The sequence below is a fragment of the Dendrobates tinctorius genome, unplaced genomic scaffold (genome assembly GCF_039654945.1).
Source record: "Dendrobates tinctorius isolate UK_male_01 unplaced genomic scaffold, ASM3965494v1 ptg000035l, whole genome shotgun sequence".
NCBI classification, from domain to species: domain Eukaryota; kingdom Metazoa; phylum Chordata; class Amphibia; order Anura; family Dendrobatidae; genus Dendrobates; species Dendrobates tinctorius.
Window position 1 is genome coordinate 1,949,225 of NW_027361703.1, and position 25,662 is coordinate 1,974,886.

The following is a 25,662-nucleotide window of genomic DNA, read 5'->3' on the forward strand; positions in this document are numbered from 1 at the left end:
ACCCCATACAATTAGATAAAAAACTGGAGAAAAGAGAGTTTGCAAGTAAATATACAAAAGTTTAATACATGTGTATACTAAAATGACAACTAGTAATAAAATAAATAAATGAGATGGAACAAAGATAAGCAAACGTGGTACTATAGGTAACCCCCATAAACTCTGATATAATCATCCATAAGTAATGTAAAATCCAAAGTGAGGCGAACCCATTTCTGTTCAACTAAGTTTAAAGGTTCAGTAACCTATTAATATAAGGTAGACTCTCCATTGTGCTGCTCCAGTCTGAATCCTCCAGGTAAGAGGCTCATTCCCCATAGGGTCGATATATTAATAGGTTACTTAACCTTTATACTTTGTTGAACAGAAATGGATTTTTACCTCCCTCTGGATACTTATGCATGATTATATCAGAGTTAATGGGATTACCTATGGCTGGTACTTTGTTTTCTTATCTTTATCCCATCTTATTTACTGTCATTTTAGTATACACATGTATTAAGCTTTTGTATTTTTACTCACAAACTCCCTTTTCTCCAGTCTTTTATATAGGTTTGTAATATTTTTGCAATACAACAGAGCTCAGATAGCTGCAAAAATATGTTTGTGTAAAGTGCGGCAGAGCGGTAGTTGCGACCAACCTGCTAATGGGGTGCATCACACTCAATTCTCTGCTGCCTCCAGGCTTCTGTCCTTAGGAGCTGCCCAACACAATGCATGGGACACTAGTCAAACTTTTACTAAGCAGTCCAAGCTCATCAGGTAGGTGCAGGTGAGATAGGACACAGCAATTTCCATTTCCTTCCTTATTATTAGCACAACTCTTCTGTTCTGCCATACTTTCATTCTGAACTACCTCCAAGCCCGCTGACTCCATCAGCCCCAGGGACTAGTTGTCCACTCCAGCAGAGCACCTGGAACTGGCCACTTGTTCCTCATGTAATTCCATGTCCACCGACTTTGTGATGTCAGAAGACCAGGCCCCGTCTATGGTACCTGGCTCCAGATGCTATAAGAATGTCCAAAAGGAACTTTTAGCCCACGCTACTCCTAGCAACCCACCCCAGTGAACCTGAACTCTCCTCCACACTTCACTAGAGACCTCCCTCTTGGCTAATCCTAACCTTAACCATTTCCTGTCTATTTGCTAACCTGTTCTATAGCCTGCTGTCCTAAGCTTATTCTTATGCTGTATTCACATTATGCTTTAACACTATACACCATAATACATTACATTAGACACAGGCTATTTCACATATAAAACCACACATATGGTATTCACATAGTGCATCTGCTGTCTTCAAGTGCAGAAACAGTGTAATACAGTCCGCATCTTTACATTTGCAAGAAGACAAATTTAATTTCTCCTTTGTTGGTTATATGTCTCACATTGATTACTCACCCTTTTATAATAAACTCTGGAGGCAGAGTTATCTTCCAAGCAACGTCTTCCCCGGAGCCTGGAAGAGGTCATTTACATATAAGAAAAATTTATATTTCTCTGGAATAAGACATCAGATAGCAGATATCAAGATCTGATGGAGGAAAGATTAAGGTTTGGTTTTGACCACACTGAGTTTTAGAAAGCATGGTGAGAAGAAGGCTATGGCTGATAGACACTCTGTGATTCTGGACAGTAGTGAGGTGACATCTGGGCAAGAAAAGTAGATATAAGTGTCATTAGCATATACGTGGTCCTAGAAGCCATTGTACTTTATGATTAGTCCTAAGTCAAAGGTATAGATGGAGAAGAGTAGGGGTCCCAGGACAGAGCTTTGAGGGACACTGGCAAAGAGGATGTATTGAGGACGTAGTATGGGAATGGGAGACGCTAAATGTTTACATATTTTATGAATTTCAATAGAATCTACTGGCCAGTATGAGTTATCATGTTTGCATCTATGAACAATGAATGCATATATGCTGTGTATAGATTTATACATTTGTATTTTTTATTATGCAATATATTTTCTCTAATACATTTTTTTTTGTTTTTTTTTATATATAAAATTGGCTTTACAATGATCTGAGAGCCTATAACATAATAGCTAGTATCTGTGCGGACATTGAGCCCACAAGGAGTCCTGGGAGGTTTTGGTATTCAAATTTGCAGAAATGCAATTACAGCAATGGAGGCGGTCACTATACAGTGTAAAGATATGTTTTGTGTCTTATAGGGATCATATATTTCAAAATAATTTATGTTTTACATCTTTTCCAGTGTGTCATATTACCAATGTCATCCATGATGCTGAAGGCAGGACCTCTGTATTTCTATGACCAGGTACATTTTATGCTCACCACCCTATCCTGTAGATTAGTTTTCTATTTGGTCAGTTTTAAAAATGCCTAAGACTACGTTCACATTTCCATTTGCAACTTCTTTTTGTCTGTTATTTTTAGTAGAACAAACAGAATTTGTGTGCTAAACGGACCTTTGCATTATTGATGCAAACTGTAGCAGAGGGGCCCCATTTATTATTATTGTATCCATCTGGGTTCTGTTTTGCATTTTTTTTTAGAACAGATGAAAAACTTCTGCATAATTCGCTTTTTCACAGATAATGGGGTTTAGATAATGGGGGTAAGATATAATGTTTCTCATGCTTCCCTTCCCTCTGATTGCCTTCCAGTTCTTAATGTTTACAGATGTGTTTTATGATTATTGCCTGCAGTACTGCTACATATATCACTATGTATTACCGCTCATTGCTTATGGTATTGCCACTTGAATGTGTTACCATTATGTAGAAAGCTGTATATATTGCCTTGTGTTCCTATATTATAATATTGCTTACATATTATGTGTTCTTTGTATATGTACAGTCAGGGAAAGTTAGTGCATCCTTCTTGGGACAGTAGAGGAGGGCACTCTTAGTACATAGTTCCCCCATAGACTGGGTAGTTGTAATTATGTTGAGGGCCACTAGATGGGGCATACTAGTGGGACTTGATAGGAGGTTCTTAGAGGGTTAATTATAGGAGGGGCTGTAGAGAGTTAAGGTTAGAGATAAAGAGTGGTTTAGTGAGATGGTACCAGGGTGCCCAAGTGTCCACATGGGCTATAGGCCCAGACAGTATGGTAGTCGCGTAATGTTAAGTCGTTATTGCCCACGTTACCCACGGCCACTGCAGGTCTTAGCAGTGGGTCTGAACAGTAAAGGAAGATGTGGCGTCTTACCGCCTGGGCCAATGCTTTTAGCTCAGGAGTTGACCGGACTAAGGAGATGAAGGGAGTTGGAGCTTCAACGTGATTGGTACAGACGGGCCGGATGCTTCACCCGGGGTCACCAAATGTAGTGATTGATGAATTCATGTCTGGGGCGAAACAGGCTTAAGGAAATGTCATTATAGTGAGGTCAGACCTGGAAGGAACTGGGAAGCAGTCTAGTATGATCCGGTCAGGGCCACAGCTATAATGAGCCAAGTTGAGCGACTTGCTGAAGCGGCAGGCAGCAGGGGGCGGCATTATGCGCTCCTCTACCTGTAGCACCTACAATTTAGCCTCTGAGTCTGCACGCTGGTGCTGCGGGCCGGTCGTGCAAGAGGCTGTAATTGATGGTCACAGGAGGGAAGTAGTAAGGGCCCCCTGATCATGTGGCCTCCTGACTCTTCCCCTCCTGTGACCTCATCACAGGTCCTGTGCGCACAGAGCAGCCATATATGTGGAGTGCGGCTCTGCAGGTGGTCGGTGCTGGAGGCTCCATTATTCTCTATGTGGAGTGTGGCTCTGTTGGGTGGAGGTCGGTGCTGGAGGCTCCATTATTCTCTATGTGGAGTGCGGCTCTGCGGGTGGAGGTCGGTGCCGGAGGCTCCATTATTCTCAATGTGGAGTGCGGCTCTGCGGGTGGAGGTCGGTGCTGGAGGCTCCATTATTCTCTATGTGGAGTGGGGCTCTGCGGGTGGAGGTCGGTGCCAGAGGCTCCATTATTCTCTATGTAAAGGGGGGCTCTGCGGGTGGAGGTTGGTGCTGGAGGCTCCATTATTCTCTATGTGGAGTGGGGCTCTGTGGTTGGAGGTCGGTGCTGGAGGCTCCATTATTCTCTATGTGGAGTGCGGCTCTGCGGGTGGAGGTCGGTGCCGGAGGCTCCATTATTCTCTATGTGGAGTGCGGGTGGAGGTCTGTGCCGGAGGCTCCATTATTCTCTATGTGGAGTGTGGCTCCGCGGGTGGAGGTCGGTGCCGGAGGCTCCATTATTCTCTATGTGGAGTGTGGAGTGCGGGTGGAGGTCTGTGCCGGAGGCTCCATTATTCTCTATATGGAGTGCGGCTCTGCAGGTGGAGGTCGGTGCTGGAGGCTCCATTATTCTCTATGTGGAGTGCGGGTGGAGGTCTGTGCCGGAGGCTCCATTATTCTCTATGTGGAGTGCGGCTCTGCGGGTGGAGGTCGGTGCTGGAGGCTCCATTATTCTCTATGTGGAGTGTGGAGTGCGGGTGGAGGTCTGTGCCGGAGGCTCCATTATTCTCTATGTGGAGTGCGGCTCTGCAGGTGGAGGTCGGTGCCGGAGGCACCATTATTCTCTATGTGGAGTGTGGCTCTGCGAGTGGAGGTCGGTGCCGGAGGCTCCATTATTCTCTATGTGGAGTGGGGCTCTGTGGGTGGAGGTCGGTGCTGGAGGCCCCATTCTCTATGTGGAGTGCGGCTCTGCGGGTGGAGGTTTGTGCCGGAGGCTCCATTATTCTGTATGTGGAGTGTGGCTCTGCGGGTGGAGGTCGATGCTGGAGGCTCCATTATTCTGTATGTGGAGTGGGGTTGTGCGGGTGGAGGTTGGTGCTGGAGGCTTCATTATTCTCTATGTGGAGTGGGGTTGTGCGGGTGGAGGTTGGTGCTGGAGGCTCCATTATTCTCTATGTGGAGTGGGGCTCTGCGGGTGGAGGTCGGTGCTGGAGGCTCCATTATTCTCTATGTGGAGTGCGGCTCTGCAGGTGGAGGTCGGTGCCGGAGGCTCCATTTATTCTCTATGTGGAGTGTGGCTCTGCGGGTGGAGGTTGGTGCCGGAGGCTCCATTATTCTCTATGTGGAGTGGGGCTCTGTGGGTGGAGGTCGGTGCTGGAGGCCCCATTATTCTCTATGTGGAGTGGGGCTTTGTGGGTGGAGGTCGGTGCTGGAGGCCCCATTATTCTCTATGTGGAGTGCGGCTCTGTGGGTGGAGGTCTGTGCCGGAGGCTCCATTATTCTCTATGTGGAGTGCGGGTGGAGGTCTGTGCCGGAGGCTCCATTATTCTCTATGTGGAGTGGGGCTCTGCGGGTGGAGGTCGATGCTGGAGGCTCCATTATTCTGTATGTGGAGTGGGGTTGTGCGGGTGGAGGTTGGTGCTGGAGGCTTCATTATTCTCTATGTGGAGTGGGGTTGTGCGGGTGGAGGTTGGTGCTGGAGGCTCCATTATTCTCTATGTGGAGTGGGGCTCTGCGGGTGGAGGTCGGTGCTGGAGGCTCCATTATTCTCTATGTGGAGTGCGGCTCTGCAGGTGGAGGTCGGTGCCGGAGGCTCCATTTATTCTCTATGTGGAGTGTGGCTCTGCGGGTGGAGGTTGGTGCCGGAGGCTCCATTATTCTCTATGTGGAGTGGGGCTCTGTGGGTGGAGGTCGGTGCTGGAGGCCCCATTATTCTCTATGTGGAGTGGGGCTCTGTGGGTGGAGGTCGGTGCTGGAGGCCCCATTATTCTCTATGTGGAGTGCGGCTCTGTGGGTGGAGGTCTGTGCCGGAGGCTCCATTATTCTCTATGTGGAGTGCGGGTGGAGGTCTGTGCCGGAGGCTCCATTATTCTCTATGTGGAGTGGGGCTCTGCGGGTGGAGGTTGGTGCTGGAGGCTCCATTATTCTCTATGTGGAGTGGGGCTCTGCGGTTGGAGGTCGGTGCCGGAAGCTCCATTATTCTCTATGTGGAGGTCGGTGCTGGAGGCTCCATTATTCTCTGTGTGGAGTGCGGGTGGAGGTCTGTGCCGGAGTCTCCATTATTTTCTATGTGGAGTGCGGCTCTGCGGGTGGAGGTCGATGCTGGAGGCTCCATTATTCTGTATGTGGAGTGTGGGTGGAGGTCTGTGCCGGAGGCTCCATTATTCTCTATGTGGAGTGTGGTGTGCGGGCGGAGGTCTGTGCCGGAGGCTCCATTATTCTCTATGTGGAGTGCGGCTCTGCGGGTGGAGGTCGGTGCTGGAGGCTCCATTATTCTCTATGTGGAGTGAGGGTGGAGGACTGTGCAGGAGGCTCCATTATTCTCTATGTGGAGTGCGGGTGGAGGTCTGTGCCGGAGGCTCCATTATTCTCTATGTGGAGTGGGGCTCTGCGGGTGGAGGTTGGTGCTAGAGGCTCCATTATTCTCTATGTGGAGTGGGGCTCTGCGGGTGGAGGTTGGTGCTGGAGGCTCCATTATTCTCTATGTGGAGTGGGGCTCTGTGGGTGGAGGTCGGTGCTGGAGGTTCCATTATTCTCTATGTGGAGTGCGGCTCTGCGGGTGGAGGTCGGTGCTGGAGGCTCCATTATTCTCTATGTGGAGTGCGGGTGGAGTTCTGTGCCGGAGGCTCCATTATTCTCTATGTGGAGTGCGGCTCTGCAGGTGGAGGTCGGTGCCGGAGGCTCCATTATTCTCTATGTGGAGTGTGGCTCTGCGGGTGGAGGTCGGTGCCGGAGGCTCCATTATTCTCTATGTGGAGTGCGGGTGGAGGTCTGTGCCGGAGGCTCCATTATTCTCTATGGAGTGAGGCTCTGCAGGTGGAGGTCGGTGCTGGAGGCTCCATTATTCTCTATGTGGAGCGCGGGTGGAGGTCTGTGCCGGAGGCTCCATTATTCTCTATGTGGAATGCGGCTCTGCGGGTGGAGGTCGGTGCTGGAGGCTCCATTATTCTCTATGTGGAGTGTGGAGTGCGGGTGGAGGTCTGTGCCGAAGGCTCCATTATTCTCTATGTGGAGTGCGGCTCTGCAGGTGGAGGTCAGTGCCGAAGGCTCCATTATTCTCTATGTGCAGTGGGGCTCTGTGGGTGGAGGTCGGTGCTGGAGGCCCCATTATTCTCTGTGTGGAGTGCGGGTGGAGGTCTGTGCCGGAGTCTCCATTATTTTCTATGTGGAGTGCGGCTCTGCGGGTGGAGGTCGATGCTGGAGGCTCCATTATTCTGTATGTGGAGTGTGGGTGGAGGTCTGTGCCGGAGGCTCCATTATTCTCTATGTGGAGTGTGGTGTGCGGGCGGAGGTCTGTGCCGGAGGCTCCATTATTCTCTATGTGGAGTGCGGCTCTGCGGGTGGAGGTCGGTGCTGGAGGCTCCATTATTCTCTATGTGGAGTGAGGGTGGAGGACTGTGCAGGAGGCTCCATTATTCTCTATGTGGAGTGCGGGTGGAGGTCTGTGCCGGAGGCTCCATTATTCTCTATGTGGAGTGGGGCTCTGCGGGTGGAGGTTGGTGCTAGAGGCTCCATTATTCTCTATGTGGAGTGTGGCTCTGCGGGTGGAGGTTGGTGCTGGAGGCTCCATTATTCTCTATGTGGAGTGGGGCTCTGTGGGTGGAGGTCGGTGCTGGAGGTTCCATTATTCTCTATGTGGAGTGCGGCTCTGCGGGTGGAGGTCGGTGCTGGAGGCTCCATTATTCTCTATGTGGAGTGCGGGTGGAGTTCTGTGCCGGAGGCTCCATTATTCTCTATGTGGAGTGCGGCTCTGCAGGTGGAGGTCGGTGCCGGAGGCTCCATTATTCTCTATGTGGAGTGTGGCTCTGCGGGTGGAGGTCGGTGCCGGAGGCTCCATTATTCTCTATGTGGAGTGCGGGTGGAGGTCTGTGCCGGAGGCTCCATTATTCTCTATGGAGTGAGGCTCTGCAGGTGGAGGTCGGTGCTGGAGGCTCCATTATTCTCTATGTGGAGCGCGGGTGGAGGTCTGTGCCGGAGGCTCCATTATTCTCTATGTGGAATGCGGCTCTGCGGGTGGAGGTCGGTGCTGGAGGCTCCATTATTCTCTATGTGGAGTGTGGAGTGCGGGTGGAGGTCTGTGCCGAAGGCTCCATTATTCTCTATGTGGAGTGCGGCTCTGCAGGTGGAGGTCAGTGCCGAAGGCTCCATTATTCTCTATGTGCAGTGGGGCTCTGTGGGTGGAGGTCGGTGCTGGAGGCCCCATTATTCTCTATGTGGAGTGCGGGTGGAGGTCTGTGCCGGAGGCTCCATTATTCTCTATGTGGAGTGAAGCTCTGCGGGTGGAGGTCGGTGCTGGAGGCTCCATTATTCTGTGTGTGGAGTGCGGGTGGAGGTCTGTGCCGGAGGCTCCATTATTCTCTATGTTGAGTGCGGCTCTGCAGGTGGAGGTTGGTGCCGGAGGCTCCATTATTATCCATGTGGAGTGGGGCTCTGTGGGTGGAGGTCGGTGCTGGAGGCCCCATTATTCTCTATGTGGAGTGGGGCTCTGTGGGTGGAGGTCGGTGCTGGAGGCCCCATTATTCTCTATGTGGAGTGGGGCTCTGTGGGTGGAGGTCGGTGCTGGAGGCCCCATTATTCTCTATGTGGAGTGCGGCTCTGTGGGTGGAGGTTTGTGCCGGAGGCTCCATTATTCTCTATGTGGAGTGCGGGTGGAGGTCGGTGCCGGAGGCTCCATTATTCTTTATGTGGAGTGGGGCTCTGCGGGTGGAGGTTGGTGCTGGAGGCTCCATTATTCTCTATGTGGTATGGGGCTCTGCGGGTGGAGGTCGGTGCTGGAGGCCCCATTATTCTCTATGTGGAGTGCGGGTGGAGGTCTTTGCCGGAGGCTCCATTATTCTCTATGTGGAGTGCGGCTCTGCAGGTGGAGGTCGGTGCTGGAGGCTCCATTATTCTCTATGTGGAGTGCGGGTGGAGGTCTGTGCCGGAGGCTCCATTTTTCTCTATGTGGAGTGCGGCTCTGCAGGTGGAGGTCGGTGCCGGAGGCTCCATTATTCTCTATGTGGAGTGAGGCTCTGCGGGTGGAGGTCGGTGCTGGAGGCCCCATTATTCTCTATGTGGAGTGGGGCTCTGTGTGTGGAGGTCGGTGCTGGAGGCCCCATTATTCTCTATGTGGAGTGCGGCTCTGCGGGTGGAGGTTTGTGCCGGAGGCTCCATTATTCTCTATGTGGAGTGCGGGTGGAGGTCGGTGCCGGAGGCTCCATTATTCTTTATGTGGAGTGGGGCTCTGCGGGTGGAGGTCGGTGCCGGAGGCTCCATTATTCTCTATGTGGAGTGCGGCTCTGCAGGTGGTTTACGGAGTGGAGCCATGTGTGTACTGAGTGGAGCCGTGTGTGTGCGAGGTGTACAGAATGGAGCCGTGTGTACAAGGCATAAAAAGCGGAACAGTGTGTGTAGGATGTATGCGGAGCCATATGTGTACAAGGTGTATGGTGGGGAGCATTCATACCTCCCAGCGGGACAGTCCCAATTTTGAGAGATATACTGCCCCGGCTGGGAGCTTACTTTTCCCGCGGACACAGGAGTACACGACAGAGCCCTGTGGAGCGCTTTAAAATTCGCACGTGACGTTCCACCGGAAGTGACGTGCTAGAAGCTGACTGGAAATGAGGTAATTTCGGGAGGAGATTGTGACGAAACCATGGAGGCACTTCAGGGAATGCTTCAGATCCATCTCAGTGTCCTCCTCCAACAGCGCAGATAGCAGGATCGCCTTGAACTCGGGGATGCCGGCCATGTGAGCGGATCATGAAATGTCCTGCATCGGGAGGCTCAGGTGGGCACTACAGTGGGAGCTGGGCTGCTAGATTCTATAAAGATACTATTTCTTTCTCTCTCTGTTTCTTTATCTCTCTAATCTTTCTTTTTTTCTTTCTCTCACTCTCTGTTCTTTGTTTATTCTTTCTTTTCTTTCTTTCTCTGCTTTTTCTTCTTTTCTTTCTTTCTCTGTTCTTTCTTTCCCCTCTTTCTTTCTCTATCTCTGTTCTTTCTTTCTCTCTCTGTTTTCTTTTTTCTCTCTGTTCTTTCTTTCTTTTCCTCAGTACCAGTCAGCGTGCCCACAGTACCAGTAGAATAAGGGAGGTAGGAAACTAGGTGGCACTGGTCACTTTGAGCCTCTCATACTTTTTATTGGTGTATAATCATATGCCCTGAGCACCCCCATAAAGAGGGCCAGCCCCAGACAACAGGGTACAAACAAATCGCTATTACTATCAGTCCAAGTGGACAATTATATACGTAAAGGTAATGATGTCCCTGTGCCAAGCAGTGCGGAGGATCAGAATACACTGAGGAGACCAGAGCAGCGGGGTTTGGGGAGAAGAATTATATGGGGCCCATTACATTGTATGAAGTAATATATGGGGACCATTATACTGTATGAAGTAATATATGGGGCCCATTATACTGTATGAAGTAATATATGGTGACCATTATACTGTATGGAGCATTATATGGGGCCCATTATGCTGTATGCAGTAATATATGGGGCTCATTACACTGTATGAAGTAGTATATTGTGCCCATTATACTGTATGCAGTAATATATGGGGCCCATAATACTGTATGGAGCATTATGTGGGGATAGGGGATGACTTTGTTTGTTGTGGATCTGACCGCTGGGACCCCCATGATGCTAGGTAACATAGCTTTGAAGAGCACTATGTAAATGGAGCTGTGGTCAATCATACGCACTGTGGTGCCATTCACATGAGGCTCTTCAAATAACTCCTTAAAGAGAGTTATATGGGGACGACGAAGTATAGCAAAGATTCACTGATCGGGGTGATGAGTGCTATAGTTTGTGGACTGGTGGGATTTGTGTGGCAGGGCTGCATTTTTGTCCCAGTCCGGCCCTGTGCCAGGCCTACCATTGCCATTAATGGCCCTTGTTCTGGATACTTCTGTGATGTTCTTGTATGTGCGTGTGATGGCGCTGACATCCTTGTGTTTGGACACCTTTTTTTTTTCTATTTAAATCAAAATGTCCACTATTGTACTCAGTTTTACAGGATAGATATGAAAATTTACTTTGTGTGCTGGGGGGGTGTCATTTTGCTCCTCGCCTCAGGCAGCAGATAGGCTAGGTTCACCCCTGGATCCGGTCCGGGCGTGTACTGCACAGAAGTGACAGAAAGCAAGGGAAAGATCAGGAAGCAAGCAAATGTTATGATGTACCAACTGCGGATGTAACATGCGAAATCCTAAGTAAGGCTATGGGCCCACTTAGCGTTTTAAAACGCACAATGAAAACCGGACTCCTTCCCAGAAATCGCGCGGTTTTTTCAGCGCGATTTTACCGCGATTCTGTTCGCGATTTTACCGCGATTTTCTCAAGCACTTTCCAAGCGATTTGAAGCATCGCTTGGAAAGTGATTGACAGGTTGGTCACACTCGTCAAACATAGTGTTTGACAAGTGTGACCAGGTTTTTACTATTGAGGCCGCCTATGCGGCCTCAATAGTAAAAGATAAAATGTTAAAAATGATAAAAAAATTAAAAATCGGGGTATATTTACCTTCTGACGTCCCGCGCTGCCATCCCGGGCCTCAGCATTCCCAGCGATGCCTTGCGAGACCTGTGATGATGTTGGTCTCGCGTTACTATAGCGATCTCGCGAGACCGCTAGAGTCACACGAGACTACGTCATCACAGGACCTTGCCGCAAGGCATTACTGGGAACGCTTAGGCCGGGAATGCAGCGCGGGACGTCGGAAGGTAAATATACCCCGATTTTTTATTTCTTATTCTTTTTTTTACAGGGGTATGGTATACAGGGCCTGGAGGACAGTCTCCTCTCCTCCACACCGTGGGTACTAACCGCACATGAGACGCTTAACTTCCCGCATGGTGGGCATAGCCACATGCGGGAAGTAAGCGATTCTCATGCATTCCTATGGGTGCGGAATCGTGGCAATTCTTTGCGATTCCGCACAAAAGAATGATCATGCTGCGATTTTTTCCGTGATGCGATTCCGCCGCAAAAAAAAGCGCAGCATTAGCACAGCATGTGCGGAATGCCATAGGAGTGCATGGGGTGCGTCATGTACAAGATTTTTAAACGTCTTTGCAGCGTTTTCACGCCGAAAATCGCGGCAAAAACGCTTAAAAATCGCATCGTGGGCACACAGCCTAAAGAAAGTGTTGTGTTGTCTCGGACTGTGTCTCTATTGATGTGGGTCGCCTAGAAGAGGGACCCTTATGGCCTGGAAAGTGCCCGGGAGAAGATGAATCTGGAGATGCAGGTATGCCGAGGAGCATAGTATTGTTTCATAAAGGGGAAGGACTGGGCATAGCTGCCACTGGAATACAGGTCACAACTACAGACCTGTCCCTCCCTTACAATAATTCCCTTTCTTCTCCTCCTTTGGTTTAACCCCATCCTCCACTCCCCGGTGCACTCCTCTATTATATGTGTGAGTATATTTGTATGTTTGGAAATTTTTGTTTTTTTTTGCTTTACCTTGTTAGTCTGGTTGGTGTACTACAGTATACTACTACTCCCCTCTTCCCTGGGTGGGGGAAGGGTGCAGACTGAGGGAGGATTCAGGAGCTAAGGCACGATACGTGGCCCCGGCGTCTTCACTGGGGAACAGGGCGAGCTATGGTGCCCCTAGTGTTAGGAATAGGGAAGGAGTCCCTGGTCCCAAGATACCTGACAGAGTTGTGACAACAACAGAATGCAGACGGAGCCCATAATACCTCAATGGTTCCCTCTTCTCCATTTGCATAAATAATATAATGAAGCTGTTAGTCTGAATAGAGCAGACAAATGGGACTTATGCAAATGGAAACAGGCTAAAAGTGCTAAAATTTTGAGAGAGCAAACAGAGTATACTCTACATCAGGGAAATCCTATCTGTAAATCTGTGTATTCACTGGACACATCTACATATAAGTTATGTAGAGCTGGGGTACCCAACCACATGTGGCTCGCAAGACCATGTTGTGTGGCTCTCAGCTATCTGGCAGCTAGGGAATTAGCACCAGACTTAGCAAACAACTATGAAGAGCAGCAGGGGTGTACATAGAAATCATGAGGCCCCATAGTAGAAGTTCTAATTCCCTCCCCCCCGCCCCAAAAAAAAAAAAAAGAAAGCAAAAAAAATGATTGCCGGGGTCACAGGAGAGCATATCTCACAAATTTCCAGCCTTTACATAGTAATTTTCTGCTGAAGTCCTAGATTCCTCATTCATTGCCCTAATAAAGTATGATGCCAACAAAAGTGCCTCCCAAACACAGTATGAAACCCCCTGGTGAAGTCCTCCACATTAACCTCTACATGCACAGTATAATGATCCTACTGTACTCCCAAAGCAAAGTATGGTGACTCCAACACAGTATGATCTCCCAACTGTGACCCCCACACAGCCCTCCATGCAGTATAATGGGCCTACATACAGTATAACAGCCCCAAACTATACAAGAGCCCACACTAGTCCTCCACACAGTATGATAAACTAAACACAAACCTTCACACTGTATAATTGCTTGCATATAGTATAGTAGCCCTCACATAGCTTTCCGAATATTGTAATGGCCCCATATAACTTTCCGCATAGTATAATTGGCCCCCATAAACCTCCATATAGTATAATGCACCCCCATAAACCTCCATATAGTATAATGTGCCACTCATAATCCTCCATATAGTATGATGCGCCCCCTTAATCCTCCATATAGTATAATGTGCCTCCCTTAATTCTCCATATAGTATAATGCACTCCCCATGGTCTTCCATAGAATATAATGCACTCCCCATGGTCCTCCATAGAATATAACGCACTCCCCATGCTCCTCCATAGAATATAATGCACTTCCCTTGGTCCTCCATACAATATAATGCACTCCCCATGGTCCTCCATACACTATTATGGCCACAAGCCACAGATTTAAAACAATAAATACAATACTAACCTCTCCTTGTTCCACCTGATGCTCCGGTGTGTTAAGCCAGCAGTGTGAAGCGCCGGACATGTCAGAACAGTGGGCGCACTGTAATTACATGATTGCGTCCACTGCTCTGACACGTCAAGCCCCATCAGGCTCTCAGTGTGAGCGATGATGATGGAAGAGGGATTGTCAGCAGACTCTTCTGGGTCGCCCTCCCAAGGCCGTGGGGTACTCGGTACCGGGCCGGTGTCGGCGGGATGTGTCACAGCAGTGGTGACCCGGTCCGTGGCCCCGGGCGCCCAAGCAACTGGCGGGGATACGGAAATGATGGAATGTAGTTAATGGAATAGTTTGTGACGCCACCTGTGGTGTTCGGCAAGGGAGGTGTTAAGCCGACGCTGCAGACAGATCCTCCGGGACAGATGATGTGGTGCAGCAATGGATAGGTGAAGAGACACTTAGATGGTGTAGTGTTTGGGCGCAGGGGATGTAGCAGTGCCAGGCGGACGGACGCAGGAAGGAGGAAGGAATGGAGGACACCAGGGCATGTAGTTCCAAAGCTTTACTCACAGTCTGTAGTACCCGCTTCTGTGCTGTGTCCTCCGGGTCAGGGACTCAGTCAACCTCCATGCAAGATGGAATGCTCCCTTCCACACTCTGCCAACTTATGTGCCTTTTCTGAACGTCTCCTCTATAGCGCCTTTAAGTGTGAAGATCTCCTAGTACTGAGTTACACTGGAGTTCCTCCTGACAGATGTTCCCTAGAACTCTACTTGTACGGCAGACAGCTGCTTCGGGGACTCTCTACTCCTGAGTCCCGGCTCTCTATCCAAGTTGCTGTTGGGCCCCCAAGCCTTAGATGGGAGTAGAGCATTTACAGCCCACTAATCCACCGGTGTCTGCTGCAGAACCATTAGTGTCCATACAACCTCGGGGACCGGGCCCCGGCCTTGCGCTTAGAACTTCTAGGCAGGGTTCTTCCTCTAACCCACGTCCTCTGTTCCCTTTCACTTCTACTTTCCGTAATTGTCTTTCCCTCCTATGGAAGCTCAGGCTTCGGTTCAATGTCCTTCTTCTTTCCTTTCCCTTGCCAGCTGGCTCAGATCACGGAGGCAGCTGCAGCACTCCTTCCTCCATCCCTTTTCCAGGGATCCCCACTCCTCTCCGAGTGGCTTCCTCTCTCAGACTCCCCGTCTGACTGACCTCAATCCTAAAACCTTCCCGCTCTTTTATGTGTATTCTCAACTCCACCCACCTCCCAGCACGTCTAGTGTTCCAAGCAGGGAACCACCAAAGGTGCTCTGCTTCTCTCTAAGCAAGGAGCCGCAATGTGGTTTTGCTGAACTACTCTATTGTGTGGGGTGCGAGTGTTGGAGCGTGGTCAGGAGCCTCCAACTTACCTGGATGGTGGGGCACCACACTTTAGGAGAAGGTGCAGTACCTCTGTGGTGACTGAGCCTCAGGGGCGCCACACTTCCACCCCTATCATTCTGTGCTGATAGATGTAGAGGGGGACCTGGTGCTGGGGCAGTGACACCGCCCATCGACGGTGAATGTGCATATTGCCAGAATACCGAAGGAGAGTAAAGTGGGAACCCCTGGATGTAAATCTACTGCCTGTAAGTGAGGGGGGCACAAGATTTCGGTGTGTGCTTTCAGTGGGAAAGCTTTGGCTGTCATAGTGGGGCTCTTGGTGTCACTATAGTGTAACTGTCAGTACAGTGGTCCTGCTAAACAGGGGCTGGCTGGCACTTTTCAGCCTGGGGGGCAATCACAAGGCAGTGACCATCCAATTGCAGTGCTTTTGCCCTGCTTATCTCTGGCCGCTGCATTAAAGCAGCAGAGATAACAGACTTTAATAACAGGCTGGTACATAGATATGGGAACAGAACGGAGCTTGCTGAATATAAATGGGAGCAGAACGAAGCTTGCTGCCTACATAGATACTGTAACAGAAGCAAGCTGACTACATAGACACGAGACCGGAACCGAGATTGCTACGTAGATAAGGAAACTGATTTGAGCTTACTACAGAGATATGGGAGCAGAACCAAGGTTACTACAGAGAAATGGGAAAAGAGCGGAGCTTACTACAGAGATATGGGAGCAGAACCAAGCTTACTACAGAGATATGGGAAAAGAATGGAGCTTACTACAGAGATATGGGAACAGATCGGAGCTTACCACAGAGATATGGGAGCAGAACCGAGCTTACTACAGAGATATAGGAGCAGAACAGAGCTTACTGCAGAGATAAGTGAGCAGAATCAAGCTTGCTGACTACCTAGATACTGTAACAGAAGCAAGCTGACTACAGAGATATGGGAGCAGAACGGAGCTTACTACAGAGATATTGGAGCAGAACCAAGCTTACTCCAGAGATATGGGAGCAGACCCGAGCTTACTAGAGAGATTAGGAAGCAGAACAGAGCTTACTATGTCTACTACAAGATACAGAAACAGAACCAAGCTTATGGCATGCATATTATACCAGAATCTAGATTACTACATCGATACCGTACCAGAACCAAGGTTACTGCTTAGATATGGTACCATAAATGAGCTTACTTACAAATATACATACAACTCCAGAAACACGGACATGTAAACACACAGTACGCAGGGGCATTGCTAGGGTCCTTAAAGATCAAGGGCCCAAGCTCCAAAGTGCATGTCGCCCCATAAGACCAACCTTTAGCCATTTAAAATAGCATGTATATATAATTACAGTATACCACTGTTGCTACCCAAAAACACACAATGCAAAGACCAATATGATCAACATTACTACTATAAAAGGTCAAAGCAATACGTCTGCACAATGCCCACTCTACTATCACCACCACACCGCAAATACATAATATAATTATACTATTACCTCTAAATAACAAAACACTCTATTCAAAGACCAATGACACCACCATACACCTTCTACTATAAAATGACCAAAACACATTAAGCTGTTACTAAATACATTTAAAAAAAAAAAGAGCACTAGTCCCACTTTACAGGAACCCTATATTGGTACATACCAGTCCTGCAGAATACACACATGATTACAGTCTGGGCTGCCACTAGGAATTTCGGGGCCCCATACTGGCAAAATTTCCGGGCCTCTTGAGACTCCATCCAGGCTCCACCCCAGTTCCGCCTCCACACCTCGAGCCTTCCACAGTCCCACTGCCCGCTGTTGGAAAAGCTCATCTTCTGCACCACGTCCTCACCAATCTGATATTAACAGTTCCCAGCAAACATCAGATCACATACATAACCAGCAGCTTTTGTTTTGGCCAAAAGAATTTTTAAGCCACCACCACAGCAAGGTAGACTCTTTTGGCCGGGCCACATTCTACTCTTACTTATTAAACATTTCCTAAAATATCCAGTACTCTTAAGGTTTATTTTTCTTTAAGGGAATGAGTTGCATATATTTTTTAGAATGACCATTAATACCACATACAAGGGACAAAATCCATCACACCATGACCAGACCATATATTACCACCACATAGAGACCGAATAATACCATATATAAGGAACAAATACCTCCATACCATGACCAGACCACATATTACCATCACATAGTGACCAAATAATACCACATACAGGGAGAAATAACGCCACATCATAACCAGATCACATAATACCACAATATAGTGACCGAATACTGTAATACAGATCATTAATAAAAAAAAAACACAACACTAATGCCATTATACATAGGAGCTTTGTATATAGTGTATAGTGTACAGGTAATACAGTGATCACCAGTGACATTATACACAAGAGCTCTGTATATAGTGTCAGTGTACAGGTAATAGTGATCACCAGTGACATTATACACAGGAGCTCTGTATATAATGTCAATGTACAGGTAATACAGTGATCACCAGTGACATTATACACAGGAGTTCTGTATATAGTGTACAGGTAATACAGTGGTCACCAGTGACATTATACACAGGAGCTCTGTATATAGTGTGGTGTAGTGACCACTGTGTCCGCTAGGGGGCGCTGTGTGGGTGTCCCAGGAGAGAGGATGAATGGCAGGATGCGGAATGATCATTATGTATCCCAAGGTAGGTGGCCTTGGGATGGAAGCTTGAATATGTGTGTTGATCAGCAGAGGTACTGCTGAGCTTCCGTTACACTGTGTCAGGGAGAGCTTTCCAGGTAGCTGGTGAGACGGGCGGGAACCAGCTACCTACAAACCCACCTAGGGGCGGGTATCTAGAATGCCATAGTAATTTATATATGTGTGAATGATTGAAGGACCTGTGATGAGGTCATAGCCATGTGATCTGGTGGGCATGGCTACGGACCATATAAGGTGGCCAGGGTAGGTCACATGAGTGAATGCTTGGACCCGGTTGGTCCGTATGGAAGGTCTTGTCAGACCGACTGTGCTGAACAGCACGTGTGGACGCTGTGTTTAATGGCTGCAAGTGCCTGAGAGTTCCCAGGGGAGGGAATGGACGTCTGCAATGTGGTGAAGCAACCATGAGGTAACCCGGCCACGGGGTGAGATAACAGAGTGAAGCTCTGTCATGGACGCTATGCTGTTGTATATGAACTTTCTGTTGCTGTTCATGGTTTAAGGTGCCTAATAAACCACATGGACTGTTGGAGTTATATGAGAAACCCGTGCCGGACATGGTTATTTGGCTGCCTAGCGAGTGTCCCCTACCTGAATAACAAGCCCTACCTTACAATAGTGTCAGTATACAGGTAATACAGAGATCACCAGTGACATTATACACAGGAGCTCTGTATATAGTGTACAGGTAATACAGTGATCACCAGTGACATTATACACAGTAGCGCTGTATATAGTGTACAGGTAATACAGCGATCACCAGTGACATTATACACAGGAGCTCTGTATATAGTGTCAGTATACAGGTAATACAGAGATCACCAGTGACATTATGCACAGGAGCTCTGTATATAGTGTATAGTGTACAGGTAATACAGTGACATTATACACAGTACCTCTGTATATAGTGCACAGTGAACAGGTTGAACACATATGGGATAAATTGAGTTACTATATTCATATTCCTATTCCAAGGATACCCTCAACATACAGTATAGAACATAAGAAAAACCAGAGAGTTTTATTGAATCCTATTAACTATAATATAAAAAAATCAAAAAGAACTTTGTTTTAAGACAACTATGAAATGAAGTATATAAATTGTCTTTATTAAGAATTAATAATCATGTGAAAACAAGTAAGATCAGTGTTTACAATAATTAACATACACAAGAACAGGCGGGCAGCGTATAACCTTAAAGCACCGGAGGGTATAACGCATGAGACCAGAGGTATACATAGAGTCATTAAATAAAGTGCATAGTGCAAATAGTAGCAAATTTATATCATAACCTCATGCAGAAATTAAGTCACATGCACCAATAAGGGAAAAGCAAGGGTTAAATAACTCCATGTAACATCAAAACACAAGCAACAGAGTTTGGCAAAAACTGAACAATGGTACTAAGTCCAATGGACAATGATAATACTGCAAATCATGAGCCAAAAACTCCTATGCACAAATGAAACCCCACGATCTTACCCATATTAGAGCCACTCCAGCGCACAAGAGCCCCGACGCGCATTTTGCTGTTGCTTCCTCGGGCGGCAGTGCGCATTGTGTCCACTGTGCCCTCTTTAAATATCCCACCATAACCGCTGACAGCAAATCGCTGCCGCGGAATCAGAAAACTTCCAGCCGCGTCCTGTGAGTGTATGGGGCGGAGCATCACCCGAGACCGCGACGTCACTTCCGGCGTCAAGAGGTGATTGGAAACATCAACCACTCCTCCTAATGACGCCGTGCATGACGCGCGCTGGAGGGACGGACGCCGCCATACGCTACCCGCGGTGTATCATGGAGGCTGAAAATCCCCAGCTGAGAGTCCCCAGCACAAAGTCTCGGGGCCGCCATAAAAGTTATGGGTAGTAAAAGGGCAAAGATATAAAATACAAAAACTGATCACTTATACCATACTATGTTAAGGGCAATAAAAAAGCCAAAAATATATAATGCAAATGCAAATCATAAGTTAAATAACAGAGTTATAATAACACATGATATATATCAAAGTCCTTAAGACATAAGAAATAGCAGTATAGTACATGTCATAAGATCAATGCACACAGGTTTAATACATATTCCACAGCCAGGGACAGATGATTCCATATCTCCAAACTAGCGGTTCGCTGAACATGGAAGTCGATCAGATGAATGGGAGTCATAAAGATTTCTTAGAAAATATTAAGGCACACGTTATATGCAAGATGACATCCGCTATAAGGATAAAAACACACAAATTAAAATAATAAAATATTCTGGTGACAAATGATGAAAAAACATTGCTGACTTAGCAAAAGGGCCCAAAACAAACTGTCACAAAAACCAATGCAAACGGGCTCTACAAAAAGGATGAAAAACTTAATTTTTCATTGAGGCCCGACGGGGTCATGGTATTTAATCTAATGATCCATTTGCACTCAAGCTATGCCAGCCTACGCTTCAGATCCCCTCCCCTGATACCTCCATGAATGCGATCAATGCCACGAACCTTAAGGAGATCCGGATCGCACGCATGTCACAGCCTGAAATGACGGGGGATAGTTTTCAAGGACGCTATGTCATCTACCGAAAGAGCCGCCTTAATATCCCTTACGTGCTCCCTAATACGGACACGTAATTCCCTAGAGGTCAACCCCACATATATTAGCCCACATGGGCATGTAGCGTAATACACTACAAAATCACTGCTGCATGAAATATACTCTCTAATGTGGAAGATTTTTCTGCCATCGGATGTACTAAAATCCTTGGCACGAACCACATTACAACAAGCCAAGCAAGAACCACACGGGAAACATCCATGACAGGGTTTCCCAGTGTAAAAAGGGAGAGAATTTTTAGTAACATAGTGACTTTTGACCAGGATGTCCCTCAAATTACTGCTTCTCCTTGCTGTCATGAGGGGTCTCTCGGGGAGCAATTTACCCAAAACCGGTTCCGTTTTTAATACAGACCAGTGTTTGTTAAGAATTTTCCGAACACTATTCCGCCTGTTGTTATATGTGGAAATAAAACGAATCTGGAATGGTTCGTCCCTGGATCTGCCGAGGCCAGACAGGAGCTGGCCACGGCTGGACGCCTTGGCCCTTTGATAACCATGCCTAACACACCGCTTGCTATACCCACATGTGTGGAATCTATCCTGTAGATCAAGAGCCAGCTTTTTAAAACGCTCATCAGTGGAGCAAAGGTGTCTGATCCGCAGAAACTGACCTGTAGGAATGGCCTGCACAGTGGATGGCAAGTGGGCGGACGAAGCGTGTAGGAGGGCATTCACAGACGTCTTCTTGCGAAAAACATCAGTTTGTACCCTACCCACACTATCCACACAAATCTGGATGTCTAAAAAATCAATTTCCTGTTTATGACATTTATAAGTTAATTTGATATTATAACTAGTGTTGAGCGATACCGTTCGATACCCAAAAATATCGTATCGGATGGTATCGCCCGATACGAAAAAAATATCGGGTATCGCCAATTCCGATACCGGAAGTCCCATTCAAGTCAATGGGACTTCCGGTATCGGAATTAAAAAAAGGCCTTTATTTCCTTGTTGGCTAATTCTACATAATTGAAAACAAATAAGAATCATGTAGAATGTATTGTGGGAGGTGGAGGAGACTTTAAAAGCATAGTGGTTTATTCAAATCACATGGCATAGCATTAATTCCAATTTTTTTTTTCAAGACGTTCGGAGTTAAAAAGATATTGACTATGTTAACTTTTTTATATTTAGTCAGATATGTATGTTTCGCAACTTCCATGCTCTTCACCTTCTTTTGTACTTCTCCCACACTTTCTCCTTCATGATCCGCAGCAGTAGCATTTTTTTCATCAACTTTTTCTTCACCTTATTCATCTTCTTCTTCTTCACCTTCTTCCCATTAATTTTTTTTTTCCATTCTTCATATTCTTCTTATTCAGCTATTATTAATTTTCATATGCTATTTCTTCATCTTCTTCCTATTCTTCTTTTTCTTCATTTTCTTATGGTGACAGGCATTCCTGTAGTACTTATCTATAAAAGTTATAAGATTACACCTTACGTTCTGCCTGTCACAAAAGATTTACAACAGGATTTGTCCGCGTTCAGTTTGGCCTGCAGCAGCAGGCATTTTCCAGGGGCACCACGAGGAGGGACGGACTCACCCCCATTTACTGCTTAGTCTTCTTCTGCTTATAATTTTGATTTCTTCTATGCTGATTTTTTGTCTTATGCTTAATGTTCTTCTGCTTTCTGTTCTTCTGCTTTTGCTTCTTCTGCTTCTTGTTCTTCTGTCTTTTGTTCTGTATCTTGGTGGTTGTCTTCATGTTCTTTGTCCTCTTGGTCTTATTATTTAGGGTCATATTTCTGGTCTTCTTTGGTGTGGTCTTCAGGGTCGTCATCATCAGGGTCATCGTCATGGAGATCAGTAAGGATTACCAAAGACAATTTCAAAAAGCTTGATCTTGGAAATGTAGCAGAAGGTACAAGAAGGCTGAGAAACTGGCGAGAACCAGCAGACAGTGCTGGCACCCGGATGGGTAGCAGAAGGAACAAGAGCCAATGGCACTACCGAGGACCAACTGACGGTGCTGGACAACGGTTACTAGGCAGAAGGTACCTGTGCTAAAAAGCACTACCAAGGACCAGCTGACGGTGCTGGACCTCGGATACCGAGATGGAGGCACCTAGGCCAAAGGCTGTGGCGAGAACCAGCAGACAGTGCTGGCACCCGGATGGGTAGCAGAAGGAACAAGAGCCAATGGCACTACCGAGGACCAACTGACGGTGCTGGACCACGGTTACTAAGCAGAAGGTACCTGTGCTAAAAAGCACTACCAAGGACCAGCTGACGGTGCTGGACCTCGGATACCGAGATGGAGGCACCTAGGCCAAAGGCTCTGGCGAGAACCAGCAGACAGTGCTGGAACCCGGGTGGGTAGCAGAAGGTACCCATTGAAAGCAAAGTAGCCAGGCCGCAAGCCGGCCGCAGTTACCGAAACCCACAGTCCTACAGGGGGTCCATGTCCCATTGGCACTACGGATCCAGCCTTCAGTGCCAGTTCCCGCAGCCCACATAGGAGTCACCTAAACTGCAGGCACCGTAGAGTCGGCTAACCCGGCCGCAAGCCGACAGGACAACGGATTGGTGGCATAGTGACCTTGACACTACCCGGAAACAGCAGGCGTGCTGGAACCAGGCTGGGCAACAGGGAGTCCCCGTGCCAAAGACACTGCCGAGAACCAGCTGACGGTGCTGGAACCCAGATGGGTAGCAAAAGCTACAAGAGCCAATGGCACTACCGAGGAACAGCTGACGGTGCTGGACCACGGTTACTAGGCAGGAGGTACCTGTGCTAGAAAGCGCTACCAAGGACCAGCTGACGGTGCTGGACCTCGGATACCGAGATGGAGGCACCTAGGCTAAAGGCTGCGGCGAGAACCAGCAGACAGTGCTGGCACCCGGATGGGTAGCAGAAGGAACAAGAGCCAATGGCACTACCGAGGACCAACTGACGGTGCTGGACCACGGTTACTAAGCAGAAGGTACCTGTGCTAAAAAGCACTACCAAGGACCAGCTGACGGTGCTGGACCTCGGATACCGAGATGGAGGCACCTAGGCCAAAGGCTCTGGCGAGAACCAGCAGACAGTGCTGGAACCCGGGTGGGTAGCAGAAGGTACCCATTGAAAGCAAAGTAGCCAGGCCGCAAGCCGGCCGCAGTTACCGAAACCCACAGTCCTACAGGGGGTCCATGTCCCATTGGCACTACGGATCCAGCCTTCAGTGCCAGTTCCCGCAGCCCACATAGGAGTCACCTAAACTGCAGGCACCGTAGAGTCGGCTAACCCAGCCGCAAGACGACAGGACAACGGATTGGTGGCATAGTGACCTTGACACTACCCGGAAACAGCAGGCGTGCTGGAACCAGGCTGGGCAACAGGGAGTCCCCGTTCCAAAGACATTGCCGAGAACCAGCTGACGGTGCTGGAACCCAGATGGGTAGCAAAAGCTACAAGAGCCAATGGCACTACCGAGGAACAGCTGACGGTGCTGGACCACGGTTACTAGGCAGGAGGTACCTGTGCTAGAAAGCACTACCAAGGACCAGCTGACGGTGCTGGACCTCGGATACCGAGATGGAGGCACCTAGGCCAAAGGCTCTGGCGAGAACCAGCAGACAGTGCTGGAACCCGGGTGGGTAGCAGAAGGTACCCATTGAAAGCAAAGTAGCCAGGCCACAAGCCGGCCGCAGTTACCGAAACCCACAGTCCTACAGGGGGTCCATGTCCCATTGGCACTACGGATCCAGCCTTCAGTGCCAGTTCCCGCAGCCCACATAGGAGTCACCTAAACTGCAGGCACCGTAGAGTCGGCTAACCCGGCCGCAAGCCGACAGGACAACGGATTGGTGGCATAGTGACCTTGACACTACCCGGAAACAGCAGGCGTGCTGGAACCAGGCCAAAGACACTGCCGAGCACCAACTGGCGTTGTTGGAGCCCAGGGACAATCATGGTGTAGGCCGAGGCCTACTTGGTGGTAGTTTTAGATTGTTTGTAGGCTACAACAGACTGTCAACGTGCTCCAATTAGGCATCTGTCTCCACTCTGTTTCCAGGATTTCACGTGACCAACAACACCGCCAGTTTATGCGTACAACAGCCGTCTGCCCAATCCACACATGTTGCTGTGTTACTGGGATTCTGTAAAGTCAGCAGATCCCCTGATGTGTGTCTGCCACAGTCTCCTGCTCTGTCCACATTCCCACCGCTTGCAGTGGGAAGGTGGACAGCGCAGGAGACAGTGGCGGACACATATAGGGAGATCTGCTGACGTTACAGAACCCCAGTAACACAGGAACACGTGTGGAATGCGTGGACGGCAACTGTGAGCAGGAACTGGCGGTGTTGGAGGTCAGGGGAAATACTAGAGACAGAGTGGAGACAGAGGCCAAATCAGAGAATGTTTAAATCTGAAGTAGTTACAATTTGGAGGCAGCAGCAGTTTGCCCTCCACACAGCAGGGGATCAGCTGACGTTACTGAACCCCACTTTCACATGAACGAGTGTGTTTTTCTGTGTGGACAGCACTTCCGAGCACCAACTTGCGGTGTTGGAGCCCAGGGACAATCATGGTGCAGGCCGAGGCCTACTAGGAGCCAGGTGTAAAGCTGAGGTATTTTGACTTTGGAGGGAGCAGGACACTTTGCCCTCCACACAGCAGGGGATCAGCTGACGTTACCGAACCCCACTTTCACATGAACGAGTGTGTTTTTCTGTGTGGACAGCACTTCCGAGCACCAACTAGCGTTGTTGGAACCCAGGGACAATCATGGTGCAGGCCGAGGCCTACTAGGAGCGAGGTGTAAAGTAGAGGTATTTTGACTTTGGAGGGAGCAGGACACTTTGCCCTCCACACAGCAGGGGATCAGCTGACGTTACTGACCCCCACTTTCACATGAACGAGTGTTTTGTCTGTGTGGACAGCACTTCCGAGCACCAACTGGCGTTGTCGGAGCCCAGGGAAAATGAGGTAGTAGGCCGAGGACTACTTGGAGCCAGGTGTAAATCTGAGGTTGTTTGACTGTGGAGGGAGCAGGACACTTTGCCATACACACAGCAGGGGATCAGCTGACGTTACCGAACCCCACTTACACATGAGCGAGTGTTTTGTCTGTGCGGACAGCACTTCTGAGCACCAACTGGCGGTGTCGGAGCCCAGGGAAAATCAGGTAGTAGGCCGAGGCCTACTTGGTGGCAGTTTGCCATTGTTTCCAGACTACTACTAAC

At 48.5% G+C, this 25,662-nt stretch overlaps 1 protein-coding gene across 1 annotated transcript in view; it reads left to right on the forward strand.

The window, feature by feature from the left end:
* The window catches only part of LOC141087606 (uncharacterized), a 57,064-nt gene that overhangs the window by 1,037 nt on the left and 30,365 nt on the right, over positions 1 to 25,662 (forward strand). The window contains exon 2 of the mRNA XM_073573208.1: positions 2,222 to 2,284. Coding sequence (XP_073429309.1) covers positions 2,237 to 2,284 — 48 coding nt within the window. The 5' untranslated portion in view covers positions 2,222 to 2,236. The remainder of the gene's footprint in view (positions 1 to 2,221; positions 2,285 to 25,662) is intronic.